The 24,325-nt window shown below is 45.1% G+C and overlaps 1 protein-coding gene across 2 annotated transcripts in view; it reads left to right on the top strand.

Moving 5' to 3' along the window:
* The window catches only part of LOC137316523 (dedicator of cytokinesis protein 2-like), a 1,021,473-nt gene that overhangs the window by 930,448 nt on the left and 66,700 nt on the right, over positions 1 to 24,325 (top strand). For both annotated transcript variants that reach the window (XM_067980505.1, XM_067980471.1), the window contains exons 38-40: positions 6,701 to 6,814; positions 17,515 to 17,604; positions 19,880 to 19,984. In XM_067980505.1, coding sequence (XP_067836606.1) covers positions 6,701 to 6,814; positions 17,515 to 17,604; positions 19,880 to 19,984 — 309 coding nt within the window. The remainder of the gene's footprint in view (positions 1 to 6,700; positions 6,815 to 17,514; positions 17,605 to 19,879; positions 19,985 to 24,325) is intronic.

Genomic DNA, 24,325 nt, shown 5'->3' with positions numbered 1-24,325 from the left:
GTAAATGAAGAAATAGTGCTTGGGTGATGCCAAGTTTGGATTTTAAAAGCTTGAAGAAGTGCTCCTGAGGGAGATAACATAGTATCATCGTAGGTACAATACTAGAGGAAGCCATTCGGCCCATTGTGCCTGTGCTGGCTCTTTGAAAAAGCTACCCTATTCCCTTGCTCCTTTCCCAAAGCCCTGTAAATTTTTGCCCTTCAAGTATTTATCCAATTCCCCTTTGAAAGTTACTTTTGAATCTACTTCCACCACCCTTTCAGGCAGTGCATTCCAGATCATTACAACTCGCTGCAGGAAAAAATGTTTCCTCATGTTGCCTCTGGCTCTTTTGCCGATCACCTTAAATCTGTGTCCTCTGGTTACAGACCCTTCTGCCACTGGAAACAGTTTCTCCTTATTTACTCTGTCAAAACTGTTCATGATTTTGAACACCTCTATCAAATCTCCCCTTAACCTTCTCTGTTCTAAGGAGAACAATCCCAGCTTCCCCCATCTCCACATAACTGAAGTCCCTCATCCCTGGGACCATTCTAGTAAATCTCTTCTGTACCCTCTCTAAGGCCTTGACATCCTTCCTAAAGTGCAGTGCCCAGAATTGAACACAGTACTCCAGCTGAGGCCTAACCAATGTTTTATAAGGGTTTAGCATAACTTCCTTGCTTTTGTACCCTTTGCCTCTATTAATAAAGCCCAGGATCCCATATGCTTTTTTAACAGCCTTTTCAACTTGTCCTGCCACCTTCAAAGATTTGTGTATGTGCGCCCCCAGGTCTCTCTGTCCCTGCACCCCCTTTAAAATTGTACCATTTAGTTTATATTGCATCTCCTCATTCTTCCCACCAAAATATATCACTTCACACTTCTCTGCATTAAATTTCATCCTCCATGTATCTGCTTATTTCACCAGCCTGTCTGTGTCCTCCTGAAGCCTGTTACTATCCTTCACATTATTTATTACATTTCTGAGTTTTGTGTCATCTGCAAACTTTGAAACTATACCCTGTATACCCAAGTCCAGGTCATTAATATATATCAAAAAGAGCAGTGGTCCTGATACATGTCCTCGAATTTTGAAGTGCTGGGAAAGAAAGAGTGAGTTAGAATAGGAGACAGTCTAAACAGGTTTAACTTATTCACTCTCGGAGTGTGAGCATCAATGGCAAGGCTGTCATTTACTGCCTATCCCTCGTTACCCCAGAGAAGGTGGTGGCGGGCCTTTTTTGTAGTGGTTTGATACGATTGAGTGGCTTGCTAGCCACTTCAGAGGGCAGTGTAGAGTCAACCACATCGGGATGGAACTGGAGTCACATACAGGCCAGACTAGCTCAATTGCTAAATTTAAATCTGAGATAGATAGCTTTTTGGCAATCAAAGGTATTAAGGGATATGGGCCAAAGGCGGGTATATGGAGCTAGATCACAGATCAGCCATGATCTTATCAAATGGTGGAGAAGGCACGAGGGGCTGAATGGCCTACTCCTGTTCCTATGTTCCTGTGACTGGGAAGGACGGCAGGTTTTCTTCCCTAAAGGATATTAGTGAACCATCTGGGATTTTCCGAGAATCTGACAGCTTCAAGGTCACTTTCACTGATACGAGCTTTTTATTTCCAGATTTTTTAAACCAAATTCAAATTCGCAAACTGCAATGGTGGGATTTGAAATCACATTCTACTTGATGATTAGTCCAGGTCTCAGGGATTACTGGTAACAATAACATAACCCCCACACTGACGTACCTGGGAGAGGAAGCGTAAATCCAATATAACATTTGTAATTTAGGAACAAGAAATGGGGAGTGTTTAGAGCAGCACTAATTGTAGCAGTGTCAATAAAACAGAGAGAATTGGGAAGAGTGGGGAAGATTGGAGGAGAGAAGAGATTGACCTGTCAGAACGCTGAGAAAGCAACAAAGCAAGTTTGTGCAATCTTAACCTTTCACCATCCCATCCCCCGCCTCTTCGTACAGATTTTCCTTTTGACATTATATTTATGCTTTGATAGAAGGAACGAGTTGAACTAATCGTTACTTCTTGTACACGTCAGTCACAGTGAGAGCTAAGGTTTGACCTTTTCACTTCTAATTTGCTTTTCACGCTTCAGACTGTCAGCTCAACTTAGTGCACATCAGTGTACTGATGTGATGACAGAGCGAAGCCAAGAGAGATTTCACATTGTCATTTGGTAAACAAATAACAAAAACAAAAACGAGAGAAAAGAAATGCAGAACGCAATTACAATTCAACTTTAAACGTTGAAATCCTGACATACAAATGGCAAATGAATTTCTATATAGATAAATGTAAGGTGGTGCATTTTAGTAGGAATAATAAGGAGGCCATACACTCCTTGGAAAATCAAAGTCTAAATGAGGTAAAGGAGCAAAGGGATCTTGGGGTACAAATCACTCAAAGTAGCTACCCAGGTAAATAAAGCCATTAAAAAAGCAAAGCACTGGGGTTCATTCGGAAAGGAATAGAATTGAAAAGCAGAGAAGTTATGTTAAAATTGTACAGAACCTTGGTTAGACCACACTTGGAGTACTGTGAACAGTTCTGGTCTCCATATTATAAAAAGGACATAGAAGCACTGGCGAAGGTGCAAAAAAGATTTACCCGTATGAGAACAGAACTGAGAGTTTATACCCATCAGGAAAGATTGAACAGGCTGGGACTCTTTTCTCTACAAAAGAGAAGACTGAGGGTGACCTGATAGAAGTGTTTAAGATTGTGAAAGTGTTTGATAGGGTAGACATAGAGAAGATGTTTCCACTTGTTGGGGAGACCAAAACCAGGGGCCATAAATATAAGATAGTCACTAATAAATCCAATAGGGAATTCAGGAGAAACTTCTTTACCCAGAGAGTGGTTAGAATGTGGAACTCGCTACCACAGGGAGTGGTGGAGGCAAATAGCATAGATGCACTTAAGAGGAAGCTACATGAGGGAGAAAGGAATAGAAGGCTATGCTGATAGGATTAGATGAAGAAGGGTGGGAGGAGGCTTGTGTGGAGCATAAACACCGGCATGGTCCTGTTGGGCCGAATGGCCTGTTCCTTTGCTGTAAATTCTATGTAATTCCAGCAAATATCAGCAGGTCACTCAAGCACTCAGCTGGATCAGGTCACCGAATGGTCTCCTTCCGTGCTGTAAGATTCTATGAATTTCAAATGCTGTCTGGTCGTAAAGCTGGCATTGCGGAACGGGAATAAAACCCGGGCAGTTTCTGTGCCGAGCAGCCGATCCGCAGCGGCACTCTTACGCCCAGAGGAGCAAGTTGAAAATGTACTCCAATTGGTCCTCCATAACCTCTCTTGACAATCCATTTCATGCGTTCACCACGCTCTGCATAAAAAGTAATTAAATCAGAGCTGTCTTTTCACCCTCCCTCTTCTAAATTCTAAATATATTAAAGAATAGTCAGCACGCATTTCAAAAGGGAAGGCCATGCTTGGAAGTACACAAGGAAAATATGCCGACTCTTCCTTTCTCAGTTAAAAAGAAAAAGAATGAAATTCCATTTATATAGTATCGTCCCAAAGCGCTTTACAGCCAATTAAATACTTTTTCTGAAGCGAAGTCACTGTTGTGATATCGGAAAGGCAGCAGCCAATTTGCACACAGCAAGGTCCCACAAACAGCAATGTGATAACGACCAGATAACCTGTTTTTAGTGATGTTGGTTGAGGGATAAATATTGGCCTTGACACCGGGGAGAACTCCCCTGCTCTTCTTCGAAATAGTGCCAAGGGATCTTTTACGTCCACGTGAAAGGGCAGGCGGGGCCTCGGTTTAAAGTCTCATTCAAAAGACAGCACCTCCAACAGTGCAGCACTCCCTCAGTACTGCACCAAAGTGCCAGCCTAGATATTGTGCTGAAGTCCCTAGATTGGGACTTGAACACACAAACTTCTGACCCTGGGCACTGGCATCAGCTTGGGTACCCCACTCAAACGGCCATTCTTTGTGCTGGTGCCTCCCGATAGCATGGACTTGTTCAGTCAACCCTTGATTGTCAGCGAGCTGTTCAAAGGGAATGGAATTAATGAAGTTAACAAAAAAATAATCATTTCAACTCACTTCAAATATTTCATCACAGCTCCTCAGAGCTCAGTTGAATATTGATAAATTGGATTACAGGTGAATTTTAGGGAGAAACAAAACTGAATGTACTTGCACATTAATCATCAAGATCTGAGTTTAATTTCCCTCAGGGTGTGTGGCAAAGTAAAACTAATTTAAAAGTATTTCTTTAAGAGAGGTTTTTTTTGGTCGACGACTTGGGAACTGTTTGTAATGAAATAAATGTATCTGCTCTAATTGATATCTGATTCCTTTCAGTGTTAATATCTTCACTTAGGTTGAACTGATTTTTGGAAGCAGATTTCTCAAGTGAAAATATGGATGTCATTTATAATTTCACCCAGTTTAAGCAACCAATTAAAATCCCATTTGAATTAAGTGCTTTTATTTAAGTTGGTTTAAGGGTCTTTGTGCTTGTCTCACTCCAACAACAACTTGCATTTATATAGCGCCTTTAACATAGTAAAATGTCCCAAGGCGCTTCACAGGAGCGATTATCAAACAAAAATCTGACACCGAGCCACATAAGGAGATACTAGGACAGGTGACCAAAAGCTTAGTCAAAGAGGTAGGTTTTAAGGAGCGTCTTAAAGTGGGAGAGGTAGGGAGGCAAAGAGGTTTAGGGAAGGAATTCCAGAGCTTCGGGCCTAGGCAGATGAAGGTACCAGGTCTAAGCAGTGACTTACAATTTTTGCATTAAATTTGAGATGAGTTGACTTAAATTTGTGTCGAGTTAATAAATTGATTTTTGACTCCATGTATCTGTGTGCACTGAGTTAGCCGATCTCAGCCAGGGAAGCAGTAGGGACTCCTCAGGTGCCCTCAATTATCCTGGATGAAAGGAAGGAGAGGAAGAAAAATCGGCCAGGATTCCTGCTCCTCATTGCTATTCGGTGACCCCTGCAGGAAGGTGGGATGTCTGGGGCATGATACTAAATGGGAAAACTGGGTGGGTTGGGGGCGGTGGGGGGGGGGGCATTAAAAATTTTAAAGACCTAAAACCCGCCCCCAACCCGCTTCCATCCCGCCCACCTCCGGTTTTAATGGAGGCAGGACGAGCGGCGGGCGACCAACCCACTCTCAGGAGGCGGGTTGGTCAGTGAAAGTTTTCAAGGAGGCTGCAGGTCTCCATTTTGACAGGTATTTTGTTTTTAGCCCCTGGGGTCCGGGATTCCTGGGCCGTCTCCTTCACGCCACGTGAGGGGAGGCGAGAAGGCCCATAATTGCAGGTAAGTCCCTTTACAGCACAGCTTGTGGGCCCAGAGGAGCAAGAGTGCTTCCTCCAGGCCCAACAAGCTTACCTGCAGCGACTGCCCCCCCCCCCCGCCATGATCTCCGACCACCCCCACGATCTCTGACCCTTCCCCATGATCTCCAACCCCCACAATAACCCCCACTCTCCAACCCACCCACCATCTCCGACCACGGCGATGACCCTCAACCCGACCCGCACGATCTCCGAACACTGTGATCACCTCCAACCACAACCCCCATGATATCCGAGCCCCCCATGATCTCCGACCCCTGATAACTGACCCCCCTGATGACTGAACCCCCCCCTCTGATGATTGACCCCTTCCTCCAATGACTGACCCCTCCTCCAATGACTGACCCCTCCTCCAATGACTGAGCCCTCCTCCAATGACTGAGCCCCCCCTCCAATGACTGAACCCCTCGGTGACTGAGCCATCCCCCTGATGACTGACCCCCCTCCCCCTCCGGTGACTGCCCCCCACCTCTGATGACTGAGCCCCCCCCCCATGACTGACCCCTCCCTCCGATGACTGACCCCTCCCTCCGATGACTGACCCTCACTGACAACCCCCCCCTCCAATGACTGACCCACACTGGTGACTGACCCCCGACAACTCCCCCCGGTGACCCCCGATGACTGACCCCACCCCCTGGTGACCCCCGATGACTGACTCCCCCGGTGACCCCCGATTACTGAACCCCCGGTGACCCCCGATGACTGACCCGCCTTTGATCCATATCCCATGATGCCCTCACCCAGTCTCAGTCTTGAAAGCTCCAATTATCCCCCAGCATCCACAGCCTTTTTGAGGGAGAGGGTTCCAGATTTCCACTACCCTTTGCGCGAAAAAGAGCTTCCTGATTTCACTACTGAATGATCTAGCTCTAATTTAAGATTGTGCCCCCTTGTTCTGGATTCCCCCACCAGAGGAAATAGTTTCTCTGTATCTACACTATTGAATCCTTTTATAATTTTAAACACCTCAATTAGATCACCCCTCAATCTTCTAAACTCAAGGCAATACAAGCCAAGTTCATGCAACCTGTCCTCATAATTTAACCCTTTTTGCCCCAGTATCATTATAATAAACCTGTGCTGCACCCCCTCAAAGGCCAATATATCCTTCCTGAGTTGCGGTGCCCAGAACTGAATGCAGGACTCCAGATGGGATCTCGAGCAGAGGCGAGTGGCGAGGTAAAGGGGTTAGGGAGGGTCTTCCAGAGATGTAATCACCCATTGTTTCCCCTTTTGAAAGAGGCCTTGATAGTGGCCCTTGGTGTTTAGTAACGAGCCAGGCCAATGCGACGTTGATATATAGACTCTCTATTTATTGATTCTATGCTTCTTTTTTTTTGACCCAGTGGGCAGATGACCAATTTGCTTCGCGCATCCAGGATTGCCAGAGTTCTCAGACACAGCGGCATCTGAAGGAGAATCTGTACAATAAGATCATCGAATACTTTGACAAGGGCAAGGTAAGAGCCGCCAGCATAAATCACACTCCCAGCGAACGCCGGGCCGCAATTAGCTCGGTGTCCCTGGGCACGATTTTCTCTCGTTCGCTGATGCGCAGGAAGCAAATGTGGCAAGGTTTTTCTCTGGTCGGTATTTCGTAAAATCCCCTTCTTTAGGTATGGCTTCCGAACCCAGAGAATTACCAGACAGGAATCACCAGCACGGCAAATAGAACATTCCCCAACGCTTGTAGCGGACGTGTTGGCGTTAACGTGTTTCGCCCGCTATAAGGGGTGGTCAATACAGCCGGTATTTCCAAACTTAACCTAAGAAGGAGATAAATATGCCCCAAAAAAGGGACCCTGAGGAGTAATTTTAATTGGCAGATATGAAAAGTGGCTGGTTGCAAGGAGAACGTTTGTTTCGAAGCAAATGGCACCGAAATAGTCTTGTTTTAAATGTCTATTTTTAGGCTTCTGATGATCCTGTCAAAGGAGTTTGAAAGCCCACAGCTAAATACAGGTATAAGGTGAATAATAGAACTCAGAACCAGAGAAACAAGAAATTTGCTTTGCAGAGCTTTTAAAATGGTAAATGCAGAGGATTAAACCACTAATAAATCCAATAAAGAATTCAGGAGAAACTCTTTACTCAGAGAGTGGTGAGAATATGGAACTCGCTACCACAAGGAGCAGTTGAGGCGAATAAAATAGATACATTTAAGGGGAAACTAGATAATTTCATGAGGGAGAAAGGAATAGAAGGATATGCTGATAGGGTGAGATGAAGTAGGATGAGAGGAGGCTCGTGTGGAGCTGGCACGGACCAGCTGGGCCGAATGGCCTGTTTCTGTGCTGTAAATTGGATGTAATTCTATGTAATTAAGGTAATCGCGCGTTAACGAGGTGCGAAGAAGTTGCTGAACCGCTGAGTCTGCCTGAAAATAGCCGGCGCTCTCGAAATGATGTGATTGACTCCTCCGGTGACAGATATGGTTAATTTCCCGGTATAGACGGTTGCCCGTCATAGGTGTGGGTGGCGTAAGAGGTGGGGACTGTACATAGGGACATCTTAGGCAAGAGAATGGGAGGCCGTGGCCCCCCCCCTTCCCCCCACGTGAAACTCCAGGCCAATGCGGGAGAGTCGCTAGATGTCCAAAGAGAGTCTAGATCGTGGTCTGATATTCTGCGAGGTTCGGCCTCATGCTCAGACAGATGAACATGCCGTGAGGCCGTACATCACACTCAGGTGCCTTCTGGTCTCCGTCATTACAATCCAACATCCCGTCACGCCCGGTATTGTGTGAGGTTCTACCTCAAAGCCTTCTATTCCACGAGGTGAGGGTCGCAGAACAAATTGAACCTCAACACCAGGCTTTGTCCTCATGCGTTTTGCCTAGAATCATCGAATCATACAGCACAGAAGGAGGCCATTCAGCCCATTATACCTGTGCCAGCTCTTTGAAAGAGCTATCCAATTAGTCCCACTCCCCTGCTCTTTCCCCAGAGCCCTGCAAATTTTTATCCAATTCCCTTTTGAAAGTTATTATTGAATCTGCTTCCACCGCCCTTTCAGGCAGTGTACTCCAGATCATAACAACTCGCTGCGTAAAAAAAAAACTCTCCTCATCTCCCCTCTGGTTCTTTTGTCAATCACCTTAAATCTGTGTCCTCTGATGACCGACCCTCCTGCCACTGATAACAGTTTCTCCTTATTTACTTTAGCAAAACCCTTCATTATTTTGAACGTCTTTATCTACCCTTAACCTCCTCTATTCTAAGGAGAACAATCCCAGCTTCTCTAGACTCTCCACAACTGAAGCCCCTTATCGAGAGTGGGTGGGGCCTGTCGGGCCGAACAGCCTTTATCCCATTTCTTAAAAATTGTCTTGGGGGAGGTGCTCCTACCCCCAGATGCAGCGGATGGCTGAATTTTAGAACAATCAAGCGGGTTGCTTCAGAGCCGTGCAGGGGCGCAGACCGGGATGTACCTCCCCTCTTGCGTTTTCAGGCACCGAAACGTCTCGGTCAGATTTGCGCCCCGCAGCCCACTTCCGCACTTTTGGTACCCCCTCTCTGAGGCATTCAGCGCTCAAAATAAACAACTCGTTAAACTGTAACATGATGATGCGGCTTCTGTGCTAATAGGCCATTGATGAATTTACTCAGTGCTGGGTGACAGCTGATGATAATAACTTAAATGAGAATTAGACAGGCCTTCGCCAATGGAATGTCAGAGCAGCCCATTCTTAAATATTTTATAACCTGTTTATTACAATTTAATAAAGCATGATACGCGATTAAATCAAACATTTATAAACTTGCTGGAAACGCTGCGTTTCCTCGATTTCGCTAATTAATTATTAGAGTGGTGTTATTTTTTATTTAAGATTAAAGATGTATTAGTTATTTGTTGTAATTATATTAAACTTTATTGAATCACCATGTTTAAGCTCCCTGAGGATTACCAACACAGGGTTAGAGGCATTCCTGGAGGTTTCATCATATCATAAAATCTTACAGTACAAGAAGGAGGCCATTCAGCCCATCGTGCCTGTGCTGGCACTTTGAAAGAGCTATCCAATGAGTCCCAATCCCCATGCTCTTTCCCCATAGCCCTGTAATTGTCTCCCCTTCAAGTAAATACCCAATTGACTTTTGAAAGTTACTATTGACTGTGCTTCCTCCACCCTTTCAGGCAGTGCATTCCAGATCAGAACAACTCGCTGCGAAAAAAGATTCACCTCATCGCACCTCTGGCTCTTTGGCCAATGACCGACCCTTGAGCCAATGGAAACAGTTTCTCCTGATGTGCTCGATCAAAACTCGACATGTTTTTGAAAGCCTCGGTTAAATCTCCCCTTAACATGACCTCCCGCCTCTAACTGCCCCACTCAGTGAAATAGCCTTTTAGGGAAATAGGAACAGAAGTAGGCCATTCAGTACAATACAGGGTAAATTCACCACTCCAGTACAATACGGAGTAAATTCACCACTCCAGTACAATACAGGTTAAATTCACCACTCCAGTGCAATACAGGGTAAATTCACCACTCCAGTACAATACAGGGTAAATTCACCACTCCAGTACTATACAGAGTAAATTCACCACTCCAGTACAATACAGGGTAAATTCACCACTCCAGTACAATACAGGGTAAATTCACCACTCCAGTACAATACAGGGTAAATTCACCACTCCAGTACAATACGGTGTAAATTCACCACTCCAGTACAACACAGGGTAAATTCACCACTCCAGTACAATACAGGGTAAATTCACCACTCCAGTACAATACGGGGTAAATTCACCACTCCAGTACAACACAGTGTAAATTCACCACTCCAGTACAATACAGGGTAAATTCACCACTCCAGTACAATACGGGGTAAATTCATCACTCCAGTACAATACAGGGTAAATTCACCACTCCAGTACAATACAGTGTAAATTCACCACTCCAGTACAATACAGGGTAAATTCACCACTCCAGTACAATACAGTGTAAATTCACCACTCCAGTACAATACAGGGTAAATTCACCACTCCAGTACAATACGGAGTAAATTCACCACTCCAGTACAATACAGGGTAAATTCACCACTCCAGTGCAATAGAGGGTAAATTCACCACTCCAGTACAATACGGGGTAAATTCACCACTCCAGTACAATACAGGGTAAATTCACCACTCCAGTACAATACAGGGTAAATTCACCACTCCAGTACAATACAGAGTAAATTCACCACCCCAGTACAATACAGAGTAAATTCACCACTCCAGTACAATACGGGGTAAATTCACCACTCCAGTACAATACAGAGTAAATTCACCACTCCAGTATAATACAGGGTAAATTCACCACTCCAGTACAATACAGGGTAAATTCACCACTCCAGTACAATACAGGGTAAATTCACCACTCCAGGACAATACAGGGTAAATTCACCACTCCAGTACAATACAGGGTAAATTCACCACTCCAGGACAATACAGGGTAAATTCACCACTCCAGTACAATACAGGGTAAATTCACCACTCCAGTACAATACAGGGTAAATTCACCACTCCAGTACAATACAGAGTAAATTCACCACCCCAGTACAATACAGAGTAAATTCACCACTCCAGTACAATACAGGGTAAATTCACCACTCCAGTACAATACAGAGTAAATTCACCACTCCAGTACAATACAGAGTAAATTCACCACTCCAGTATAATACAGGGTAAATTCACCACTCCAGTACAATACAGGGTAAATTCACCACTCCAGTACAATACAGGGTAAATTCACCACTCCAGTACAATACAGAGTAAATTCACCACTCCAGTATAATACAGGGTAAATTCACCACTCCAGTACAATACAGGGTAAATTCACCACTCCAGTACAATACAGGGTAAATTCACCACTCCAGTACAATACAGGGTAAATTCACCACTCCAGTACAATACGGGGTAAATTCACCACTCCAGTACAATACAGGGTAAATTCACCACTCCAGTACAATACGGGGTAAATTCACCACTCCAGTACAATACAGGGTAAATTCACCACTCCAGTACAATACAGAGTAAATTCACCACTCCAGTACAATACAGGGTAAATTCACCACTCCAGTACAATACAGGGTAAATTCACCACTCCAGTACAATACAGGGTAAATTCACCACTCCAGTACAATACAGAGTAAATTCACCACTCCAGTATAATACAGGGTAAATTCACCACTCCAGTACAATACAGGGTAAATTCACCACTCCAGTACAATACAGGGTAAATTCACCACTCCAGTACAATACAGGGTAAATTCACCACTCCAGTACAATACGGGGTAAATTCACCACTCCAGTACAATACAGGGTAAATTCACCACTCCAGTACAATACAGGGTAAATTCACCACTCCAGTACAATACAGGGTAAATTCACCACTCCAGTACAATACGGGGTAAATTCACCACTCCAGTACAATACAGGGTAAATTCACCACTCCAGTACAATACAGGGTAAATTCACCACTCCAGTACAATACAGAGTAAATTCACCACTCCAGTATAATACAGGGTAAATTCACCACTCCAGTACAATACAGGGTAAATTCACCACTCCAGTACAATACAGGGTAAATTCACCACTCCAGTACAATACAGGGTAAATTCACCACTCCAGTACAATACGGGGTAAATTCACCACTCCAGTACAATACAGGGTAAATTCACCACTCCAGTACAATACAGTGTAAATTCACCACTCCAGTACAATACAGGGTAAATTCACCACTCCAGTACAATACAGGGTAAATTCACCACTCCAGTACAATACAGGGTAAATTCACCACTCCAGTACAATACAGAGTAAATTCACCACTCCAGTATAATACAGGGTAAATTCACCACTCCAGTACAATACAGGGTAAATTCACCACTCCAGTACAATACAGGGTAAATTCACCACTCCAGTACAATACGGGGTAAATTCACCACTCCAGTACAATACAGGGTAAATTCACCACTCCAGTACAATACAGGGTAAATTCACCACTCCAGTACAATACAGAGTAAATTCACCACTCCAGTACAATACAGTGTAAATTCACCACTCCAGTACAATACAGGGTAAATTCACCACTCCAGTACAATACAGGGTAAATTCACCACTCCAGTACAATACAGGGTAAATTCACCACTCCAGTACAATACAGAGTAAATTCACCACTCCAGTACAATACAGGGTAAATTCACCACTCCAGTACAATACATGGTAAATTCACCACTCCAGTACAATACATGGTAAATTCACCACTCCAGTACAATACAGTGTAAATTCACCACTCCAGTACAATACAGGGTAAATTCACCACTCCAGTACAATACAGGGTAAATTCACCACTCCAGTACAATACAGAGTAAATTCACCACTCCAGTACAATACAGTGTAAATTCACCACTCCAGTACAATACAGAGTAAATTCACCACTCCAGTACAATACAGTGTAAATTCACCACTCCAGTACAATACAGGGTAAATTCACCACTCCAGTACAATACAGGGTAAATTCACCACTCCAGTACAATACAGAGTAAATTCACCACTCCAGTACAATACAGTGTAAATTCACCACTCCAGTACAATACAGGGTAAATTCACCACTCCAGTACAATACAGGGTAAATTCACCACTCCAGTACAATATGGGGTAAATTCACCACTCCAGTACAATGCAGAGTAAATTCACCACTCCAGTACAATACAGGGTAAATTCACCACTCCAGTACAATATAGGGTAAATTCACCACTCCAGTATAATATAGGAATACAGGAACAGGAGTTGGCCTTTCGGCCCCTTGAGCCTGTTCCTCCTTTCAGTGAGATCATGGCTGATCTGTGACCTAACTCCATAGACCTGCCTTAGCCCCATATCCCTTAATACCTTTGGTTAACAAAAATCTATCAATCTCAGATTTAAAATTAACAATTGGGCTAGCATCAACTGCCGTTTGCAGAAGAGAATTCCAAACTTCTACCACCCTTTGTGTGTAGAAGTGTTTCCTTACTTCACTCCTGAAAGTCCTGGCTCTAATTTTTAGGCTATATCCGTTAATCCAAGACTCCCCGACCAGCGGAAATAGTTTCTCTCTTTTTTCCCTATCTGCAATATTTTTATAATTAATAATTAACTAATTAATCGAAGTGTTCAAAAAAAGTGAAAAGAACACACAATTTTTTTTAATGCCCCTCTGATTTTTTCTCCCTGGTGTTGCTGGCAGCAGTGTCCAGGAGATTAATCTTTCATTCCCGTAGACTCCGGGACAATCCTGGAGGGTTGGCAACCCGAGGCTTCCCCGATGATTTTGTCGGTTCAAGCAACGTAGGGGAAGATAGATCGGCCCTGAAATCTCAGTCCGAGCCGAGTGAGCTAATCCCAACCAGGGTATCAGCCTTCAGCTGCCTAGGTCCTAAGCTCTGGAAATCCCCCCCTCAACCTCTCCGCCTCTCTACCTCTCCCTCCTCCTTTAAACACTTCTTAAAACCTACCTCTTTGACCAAGCTTTTGGTCATCTGTCCTAATATCTCCTTATGTGGCTTGGTGTCAAATTGTGTTTGAAAATCATTCCTGTTAAGCACCTTGGGACGTTTTAGTACATTAAAGACGCTGTAGATAGCTAAGCTGTTGTTGTTGTTGTTGTTGTTGTTGTTGTTGTGTCAGTTGGAATGCGACTCATGACCTCAACAACCTTGGGCTGGGGAGAAGGAGAGGTCAGCCCGGGGTTACCAATCCTGATCACCGTTTAATGACTGGCCTGGTTTTTCACCGTCCTGTTCCCGCTCCCTGATCTGCCCGCCAGAACTGTCATTGGGGCCTTCACATAGGTGGCCCAGGTGCCCGTCTGTTCCAGGCAGGAGCCCACCTAAATCGGGGTCGTGCAACATACGTCGGATCCCACCCTGGAATCTTGAGGCACCAGTGGCCGGAGGCCGCGCCACGCACACTCCGCCTGGAGCAGCCTTAAAGGGACCACCGCAGGCCGCTCTAAAACCAGGTAAGTTTCTGTTTCTCAGCTCAATGCCGGACTCTCCGTGAACACCCTCCCCCCACTCCTCCAGCCCCTCCCTCTTTAACGTTGAACTTCCGGCTAGGCTTCGGAAAGGAGCCGCTGGTTATCCCAACACCGCCACCCACCCACCCACCCCCGCCCAACCCACCCAAACGGCAAGTTGCCTGTGAGTGCTGGTTCAATGCCCACAGATCGCTGACATCATGCAGAAGAAGCTTGTCCATCGAAAGAGCTCAGGCCTCTCACTGAGGACATCGGGCGTGCACGATGTATGGACGCAGTAAGGTTCGCCACCTCTGTGTCCAGACTGACCCATGAAGAGTGGCCCATTGGGAAGAGGTAACAGAGCTAGACATCGCCCGTGGAACCCGACCTCAACAACAACAACTTGCATTTATATAACGGCTTTAACGTAGTGAGAACGACCCAAGGCTTCAGATAACATTTGACAGCGATCCACACAAGGAGACCTTCGGACAAGTGATGCATTTTGGTAGGAAGAATGAGGGGAGGCAATATAAACTAAATGCTACAATTTTAAAGGGGGTGCAGGAACAGAGAGACCTGGGGGTTCACATACACAAATCTTTGAAGGTGGCAGGACAAGTTGAGAAGGCTGTTAAAAAAGCAAATGGGATCCTTGGTTTTATTAACAGAGGCCTTGTGTACAAAAGCAATGAAGTCATGCTGAACCTTTATAAATCACTGGTTAGGCCTCAGCTGGAGTATTGTGTTCAATTCTGGGCACCACACTTTCGGAAGGATGTCAAGGCCTTGAAGAGGGATTTCCTAGAATGGTACAAGGGATGCGAGTCTTCAGTAATGTGGAGAGACTGGAGAAGATGGGGTTGTTCACTTTAGAGCAGAGCAGGTTAAGGGGAGATTTAATAGAGGTGTTCAAAATCACGAAGGGTTTTGATAGGGTAAATAAGGAGTAACTGTTTCCAGCGACAAAAGGGTCAGTAACCAGAGGACACAAATTTAAGGTAATTGGCAAGAGAATCAGAGAGAAGATGAGGAGAATTTTTTTTCCGCAGCGAGTTGTTATGATCTGGAATGCACTTCCTGAAAGGGCAGTGGAAGCAGATTCAATAATAACTTTCAAAAGGGAATCGGATAAATACTTGAAGGGGAAAAATTTGCAGGGCTATAGGGAAAAAGCAGAGACTAATTAGATAGCTCTTTCAAAGAGCCAGCACAGGCACGATGGGCCAAATGGCCACCTACTGGGCTGTATCATTCTATGATTCTATGACCAAAAGCTTAGTCACAGAGGTAGGTTTTAAAGAGTGTCTTAAAGGAGGAGAGAGTGGTTGAGATCCGGAGAGGTTTATGGAGGAAAATCCAGAGCTTAGAGCCTAGGCAGCTGAGGTCACAGTCGCCTATGGTGGAACGATGAAAATCGGGGCTGCGCAAGAGGCCAGAATTTTTTTTTAAAATTCATTCATGGGATGTGGGCCTCGCTGGCAAGGCCAGCATTTATTGCCCATCCCTAATTGTCCTTGCGAAGGTGGTGGTGGGCCGCCTTCTTGAACCGCCGCAGTCCGTGTGGTGTTGGAGAATTGGAGGAGCGCAGAAATCTCGGAGGGTTGTCGGGCTGGAGGATGTTACAGAGATAGGGAGGGTGCAAGGCTCGGCCTTCAGGAGCGGAGGGGAGAAAGTATGCAAAGAAACATCTATTAAAAACGACTGGATATCTGCAGGTGTAACTTGCTGAATCAGATATTATTGGGGGGAGGCCAATAGAGGAGCCGTGAAGTGAAGTGTTGCCACAATATCAAGCCATGGATTTAAATTGGTTGGATTCATCCCTACATGAATCATGTAGGGAACAACCAACCTCCGGTTGAAGCCTGTGAAGTGGAGTCAAGACAACTGTCAACGACCATGATTCTGGAAACTCAAGTATCTCCTTATATTGTGAACAGAAAGGAGAGATCCTACTTCCCCACTGAGCTTGTGGAATTTATTACTTGGTTCTTTTATTTTATTTTAAACTTTTAAAATCCCCCTTTTTTTAGTTATTGTTATCAATCGATCCCCTGACATTGTCACCAGATACCCAAACAACTACTTGCATTTATATAGCGCCTTTAACGTAGTAAAACGTCCCAAGGCTTCACAGGATCAATTTTCAAACAAAATTTGACTCCGAGCCACATAAGGAGATATTAGGACAGGTGGTCAAAAGCTTGGTCAAAGCGGTAGGTTTTAAGGAGCGTCTCAAAGGCGGAGAGGTAGGTAGAGAGGCGGAGAGGTTTAGGGAGCGAATTCCAGAGCTTAGGGCCTGGACAGCTGAAGGCACGGCCGCCGATGGTGGAGTGATTAAAATCAGGGATGTGCAAGTGGCCAGAATTGGAGGAACGCTGAGGGTTGTATGACTGGAGGAGGTTACAGAGGCAGACACTGTCAACCGATACCCAGGCATTGCCACTCGATACCCGGATACTGGCACTTGATACCTAGTTACTGTCACTTTTAGCTTCCAAGCCCTTGGATTAGGGAGGGAGAATTCATCCAGGTCTCCTGTTCCTTATCCAACCCCTGATAGAAGTCCCCTTGAGTGAACACTGGCTGAGAAAATGTTCAGCCTCAGCTGTAATCCCGCAAGTCAAAAATCTTGCTGGCTTTCATTATCAATAATATCATTAATAATATACATCAAGTATTAATAACGGTTCCTTCGGTGAAGTGGTAGAGGGCGACCATTGCCTGTTTACCCCGGTACGAAGCCAATGCATTTGGAGTTGGGCCACTCAGGAGGGAAATCAGGAATCACTTTTTCACACAGAGGGTAGGAGAAACTTGGAACTCTCTCCCCCCAAAAGGCTGTGGATGCTGGGGGTCAAGTGGAGCTCTCAAAACTGAGATCGACAGATTTTTGCTGGGTGAGAGATCAAGGGATATGGAGCTGAGACGGGTAAATGGGGTTGAGATACAGGTCAGCCATGATCTGATTGAATGGCGAAACAGGCTCGAGAGGCTGAATGGCCTCCTCCTATTCCTAATCTTACTACGTTGTTACTCGGGGAGGAGGCGGGGGGGAAATTGGCTAGCAATGCCCCTCGGAAAGAATAAATTGCATTGACATTATACAAAGCAGCACAGACTAATCAGTTCAACATGTCACGCTAATTATTTGCTGCTTGCTGTGAACAGATGTGGGAAGAAGCCATTCATCTCTGCAAGGAGCTGGCAGAACAGTACGAGATGGAGGTCTTTGATTATGAGCTACTGAGCGAGACCCTGGTGAGTAAATACGAGCTTGCATTGATTATGATAACCTAATGATGATTGACGATACCCATTTACCGTTCCGGCAATTAGTCTTTAACTCTCCGCTGCCTATTGTCTAATCCGGGGGATGACTGATAGGGCAGTGAGCGATGACAGGCTGGTCCAAGCCTTTAAAAGAAGTTGAAAGGTTAATGGTGAAAGCCATTAGGCTGCCAGGCCCTTCCTCGAGCACAGATCAATATTAATCACCCGCCATTCTTGCTGCAGCCTTGATCGGGGAGGTTTATGTATCTGCTTACTCTGCTGGCTCTGTCTGATGCATTGTTTTCTGACAGTCTTACTGCCTCGTTTCCTAAAGGTGCTAACTCTTCCTGTGGCCCACTGTTCCACACCGATTGGCAGCCTGCCCAAGTTGCCGTGTCCCGCCTGTGTGAGCCTAGACTTTTGTGTGCGCGCAGGCTATTCGACCTTGGAGAGCGTCACTGCTTAGTAGTGTCCTGGTATCAGGCGGGTAAATGGAGTTGAGGTGCACACCAGCCACGATCTTGTCCTCACCTGCTGTCGACACCCATGCACTTCCCTAAGCAGCGGTTCGCAATGAAGAGTAGGCATTTGGTGCCTTTCGACCAGCGCTGCTGAGCTCGGCTGGCAGACTGGCTGAGATCAGCTGACTCAGTACACGCCAGAGATTGAACCTTGAACCCATTGGTTCCTGGGATCTTTACCTACTCAGCCAGGAGGGTTATCTGAACGACAGCCCCCCGGTCACACAGGACCCTGGTAATCAGGCCCTCAAAGCCCAGGCAACTCAACTCTATTTGTGCTTGGATTCCTTATTCACTATTTGAACTTGCTTTTCTATAGTGCCTTTCATGACCTAAGGACATTCCAAAGCTCTTTACAGGCAATGAAGTACTTTTGAAGTGTAGTCACCGTTGTAAAGTTGGAAAATGCAGCAGCCAATTTATGCACAGCAAGATCTCACAAACAGCGATGAGATAAATGACCAGATAATCTGGTTCAGCGATGTTGGTTGAGGGATATATGTTGGCCAGGACACCAGCTCTTCTTCAAAATAGTGCCGTAGGGTCTTTTACATCCACCCAAAAGGGCAGGCAAGCCCTCGGTTTAACATCTTATCTGAAAGATGGCACTTCCAACAGTGCAGCACTCCCTCAGTACTGCCCTGAGAGCGTCAGTCTAGATTTTGTGCTTAAGTCTCTGGAGTGGAACTTGAACCCGTGACCATTCTGACTTAGAGGCGAGAGTGCTACCCACTGAGCTACGACTGACAACATGTAAACGCTCCTCCGGGTCCCCACAGGAAAGTTTAGGCCAGCCGTGCCCCAGACTCCCTCACGAGATCCCCCTTCCTCACATCGACCTGCATGACGACCGGCGGACATGGGCTGCCCAATTATCCGCAGGCCGGCAGCTGTTTCCTGGTAGTTTAAATTGGTGTGGCCTCACTCTGCCACGGGCAGGACGGGAATCTTAACCGCAACCATCACTACTGTGCGAAGACAGCTTGCTCTTCGTGTGTTTGTTTTGTCCTTTGCACGTTGTCACCCTTCTGTTCGCCCTTTGCATCATTCTGAGAATAAAGGCAATCACATTCAGTCCACCCTGTGCCCTCTTTCTCCCCCATCCCCACCCCCTCCCTTCCCTTCCACGGTGGTTCAGTTGGTAAAGCTACCAGCCGTACAGAGCAGGTAGGTGTCGGGTTCAGTCCCTGGTTCACGCCCAGTTAATTGATCTAACCTGAGGTGACGGCAAAGCAGGTACAATTTGCGCCGAGAGCATTGGCCGGAAAAAGGTAATGATCGGCCTGCGCCAGAAGGCTATCCAATGCCCCCTGCTGTAGAGGGGTGCATGGAACATAGGAACAGGAGCAGGCCATTCAGCCCCTCAAGCCTGTTCCGCCACTCAATTAGACTAGGGCTGATTGGTAGCTGAACTCCATCTACCCACCTTGGTTCCATAACCCTTGATATTCTTACCAAACAAAAATTAATGAATACGGGTGGGCATCGAATGAGGACAGAATGACACACACACACACACACACACACACACACACACACAAATAATGGCCTGTTGGGTACAGTACCAGAGGTTGGCCAGCAGGCATGGAGCAGAGTGCCAGCCAGTGTTACTAGGAGGAGAGGAGAACATTGGCAGTCAGCGTGTATAAAGCTGAAAGGTGCAAATGGAAAAAAAAAACCTTAACAAAAGGTGCCCAGTGTGTCTCTCGCACATTAATCTTACTTTGTTCTGAATTTCACAGCAACGTCAAGCCAAGTTCTACGAAAACATCATGAAAGTTCTGAGGCCCAAACCTGACTACTTTGCAATTGGTTACTATGGCCAAAGTTTCCCAACGTTCATCCGGGTAAGGAAACAGTTATATTTTTCAAAAGAATGTGCTCTATTTTCCAGGGGGGGAGCAAAGGATGCAATTATTTTTGATATAATTCACGGATAGACAAAAACTAATGAGGTGATGGAGGGTGGGAAGATTATACCCATCAGGGCCTGAGAAAATTGAAAGGAGGAAAGATCTTTTGGATGTCTCTCTATCTCTCACTGTTGCTCCCTCTCTGTCTCTCTCTCTCCCTGTAGGGTGGACAGAACTAGTTTCTTTTGAGTTAAGTCCTGAATCTCTGGAGTATAGCGCCTTTCATGACTTCAGGACGTCTCAAATCACTTTACAGCCAATAAAATACTTTTGAAGTGTAGTCACTGTTGTAGTGTTGGAAATGCAGCAGCCAATTTAGGAACAGCGAGGTCTCACAAACAGCAATGAGATAAATGACCAGACAATGTGAATTTTTTTTGATGGTGTCGGTTGAGGGATAAATATTGGCCAGGACACCAGGAGAACTCCCCTGTTCTGCTTCTATAATGCCATGGGATCTTTTACATCCACCGGAGAGGGCAGACGGGGCCTTGGTTTAACATCTTATCCAAGAGACAGCACCTCCAGCAGTGCAGCACCCCCTCAGTACTGCACTGTCTAGATTTTATACTCAAGTTTCTGGAGTGGGTCTTGAACCCTCAAACTTCTGATTCAGTGCCAAGAGGGCTACCCACCGAACCGCAGCAGCCTCTAAGCAACAAGCACTTCATCTGAGGTACTTAAAAAGCAAACTGACCTTAAGGGGTTAAAGTAAGTTACTCCCCAAAATGATTCTGAAAAAATTGAAGCTTTCGCCACTCTTTTTCAATCTACGAAAATGGAAAGCGCCAATAAAATCAGGATTTAACACTAAAATATAGGCCAGTTATGATCTGGAATGCACTGCCCGAAAGGGTGGTGGAAGCAGATTCAATAGTAACTTTCTAAAGAGAATTGGATAAATACTTGAAAAGGAGAAATTTGCAGGGCTAAGGGGAAAGACCAGGGGGAGTGGGACTAATTGGATAGCTCTTTCAAAGAGCCCGCACAGGCCCTGTGGGTCGAATGGCCTACTTCTGTGCTGTACGATTCCATGATATTGGAAACTTAAGGAATATTAAACAAACAAAAGACTTATAACAAGCGCCTTGGGATATTTTGGGCAATACATAAAAGCAAGTTTGCCGTTGTTGTTGCAGATAGCACCTCATCATCACGTCTCTCAGATATTTTTCAGAGTGCTTCGTGTACAATGAATTACTTTGAAGTGCAGCAACTTTATATGTAGGCAAATGAAGCAGCCATTTTGTGCACGGCAAGCTCTAACAATCAGGACCGAGCAGAGTCAGGCTAGGCTGAGCTCGATGTTTGTCTTACCAACTCCGCATGTACTAGAAAGAGGAGTTGTTGTTGTTGTTGTTGTTGTCAGGAAACACTTCTTCACACAAAGGGTAGTGTAGATCTGGAACTCTCTCCCCCAAAAAGCTGTTGAGGCTGGGGGTCAATTGAAAATTTAAAAAACTGAGATTGATAGATTTTTGTTAGGTTAGGATATCAAGGGATATGGAATGATGGTGGGTAAATGGAGTTAAGGTACAGATCAGCCACAATCTAATTGAATGGCGGAAGAGACTCGAGGGGTCGGAATGGCCAACTCCTGGTCCTATGTTCCTAATTGCAGTATCCCTACTGTCACCCTGCCTGGGATCAGCTAATTCAGCACAGGCCAGGGTCTAGACAGTGTAGATAGAGAGAAACTGTTCCCATTGACGGAAGGGTCAAGAACCAGAGATAGGCATAGATTTAAAGTGATTGGCAAAAGAACCAAAGGTGACATGAGGAAAAACTTTTTTACACAGCGAGTAGTTAGGATCTGGAATGCACTGCCCGAGGGGGTGGTGGAGGCAGATTCAATCATGACCTTCAAAGGGGAACTGGATCAGTACTTGAAAGGAAAAAAAATTGCAAGGCTACGGGGATAGGGCGGGGGAGTGGGACTAGCTGGATTGCTCTTGCATGGAGCCAACGCGGACTCGATGGGCCGAATGGCCTTTTTCCGTGCTGTAACCTTTCTGTGATTCTATGATGCTATGATTCTATGATTCTGGGATCTTCCTAATCTTATGGTTCAGTCCCACACTGGACATTGCCCTCACCAACTGAGCTTCACTGGAACTTTAAAAAAAAAAATTTTTCACTCGAATTGCAAACTCTTCCTCGTGTCTTATTTTGCAGAAGAGGTTGGAAAAGTAAAGCAAGGAAAGTAGGTTGAGCACTTGTCATTTTTAACACAGCAGAAGTGTACAATAAATAATGTCAGTCAACAGGACTTGAATGAATGCTCCCCCATCCACAAATCAGACGGACATCGGCTTAATTGCACATGGCAATGCCTCATAAATCTAATGATTTTTCTTTTCCACATTCATTTTACGAAGTGAAGGTGCTCTATATATAGATAAATGCATATATATATATTTATATACACACACGCTCATTGGGACCCTCGTAAAGAAACATGCAGCAGATCATTTGAATAATGAGCAGAATGCGCGATCTCGTTGGAAGAGCAAACAGCGATTAAAACAGCGATCAACCCTGGCAGTGAATGGATGTCCATTCAAATCATTTACTATTTACAGAAAGCCTTGTGACCTGTTGACCTTTGTGCTGATGGGATGGGGGGTGGTGGGGTTGGGTGGTGGGGGGGGCTTGTCGTTTGCGGAGGACAAAAGGCCAGAGTTCAGTAATATAACAGTGGCCAAATATCTTGGAGTTTTGCAAATTACCCGTGGGCTACCAGAGAGTGTTTCTTTGGAATTTTCCCTTAGGAGATTAAATGGGTGGAGTAGAATCCATGATAGGGTAGATTGTATGTGGGCTGTGGAAGGTGATTATATGGGTGGGTAGAGTTCATGATAGAGCAGAGTCTGCATGGGCTGTGGAAGGGGGCTAAACGGGTGAGAAACCATGGCAGCAAGGATCAGTGCTTGGGCCTCAGCTATTTACAATCTATATTAATGACTTAGATGAAGGGACCGAGAGTAACGTATCCAAGTTTGCTGATGATACAAAGCTCGGTGGGAAAATAAGTTATGAGGAGGACACAAAGATGCTGCAAAGGGATATAGACACGTTAAGTGAGTGGGCGAGAAGGTGGCAGATGGAGTATAATGTGGGGAAATGTGAAATTATCCACTTTGGTAGGAAGGCTAGAAAAGCAGAATATTTTTCAAAAGGTAAGAGACTAAGAAATGTTGACAACGGGTCATTCTCTGTCTTTCTTTCTCTTCCTTTCGGATGTTTCTCCCTCTCTCTCTCTGTCTTTTGTTCTGGCCGTTTGTATATTCGGTGGTCCTGTAGGTAACACCTCTCTGTCTGAACACTTTGATTGCCTTGACAATGGGCAGTTGGAAAGATTATCTGTAATCACCAGGTATTGTTCTCTGAATATAAATGCGAAACGTTCAAGGATTCTCACATTCACCTGACAAAGGAGACAATCTCCGAAAGCTTGTGATTTTCAAATAAAATTGTTGGACTATAACCTGGTGTTGTAAGATTCTTTACATTTCTCATAGGTCAGGTGTTGAGTAAATGCCCCCTTACTTAGCCATATTTTCAGAAGATCATTCTCTATTACCCTACTGATTAAAAGATTTGATCGGGTAGATAGAGAGAAACTATTTCCTCTGGTGGGGGGAGTCCAGAACAAGGGAGCATAACCTGAAAATTAGAGCTAGGCCGTTCAGGGGTGATGTCAGGAAGCATTTCTTCACACAAAGGGTAGTGGAAATCTGGAACTCTCTCCCTCCAAAAATCTGTTGAGGCTGAGGGTCAATTGAATATTTTAAACTGAGATTGATAGCTTTTTGTTAGGCCAGGGTACTAAAGGTTACGGAACAAAGGCAGGTAGATGGAGTTAAGATACACATCAGCTACGATCTAATTGAATGGTGGAACAGGCTCGAGAGGCTGACTGGCCTACTCCTGTTCCTGTGTTCCACTATGACATTTTCAAAGCCAGATAAGCCTTTCCAAACTTGCCAAGAGAGATTGCTCAATTAGCGTCAAATTGAAAGCAGTTTTGCGCTTTGGAATCATGCCCCCTGGAAATGGGTTGAGATTGTCTCAAACTAATTCCAGATAAGATCCTTGCCGCTGGCAGAAAAGGAGAATTTGTTCACGTCAGGTTTGAACCCAAATGCTCCCAGAGCTGAAATGCAATCTTGCTGTCTTGCTTTAGTTGAACTTCTAACCCCACATTTAGTCCATCATCAGGACGTTCCTAGTTCCTACTGTCTACTTTGTAACATTGCCCACATACATCAATCC

The sequence above is a fragment of the Heptranchias perlo genome, chromosome 1 (genome assembly GCF_035084215.1).
Source record: "Heptranchias perlo isolate sHepPer1 chromosome 1, sHepPer1.hap1, whole genome shotgun sequence".
Classification (NCBI taxonomy): Eukaryota; Metazoa; Chordata; class Chondrichthyes; order Hexanchiformes; family Hexanchidae; genus Heptranchias; species Heptranchias perlo.
Note: the sequence above shows the minus strand (reverse complement) of the source record. Positions and strands in the feature narration are given on the sequence as shown.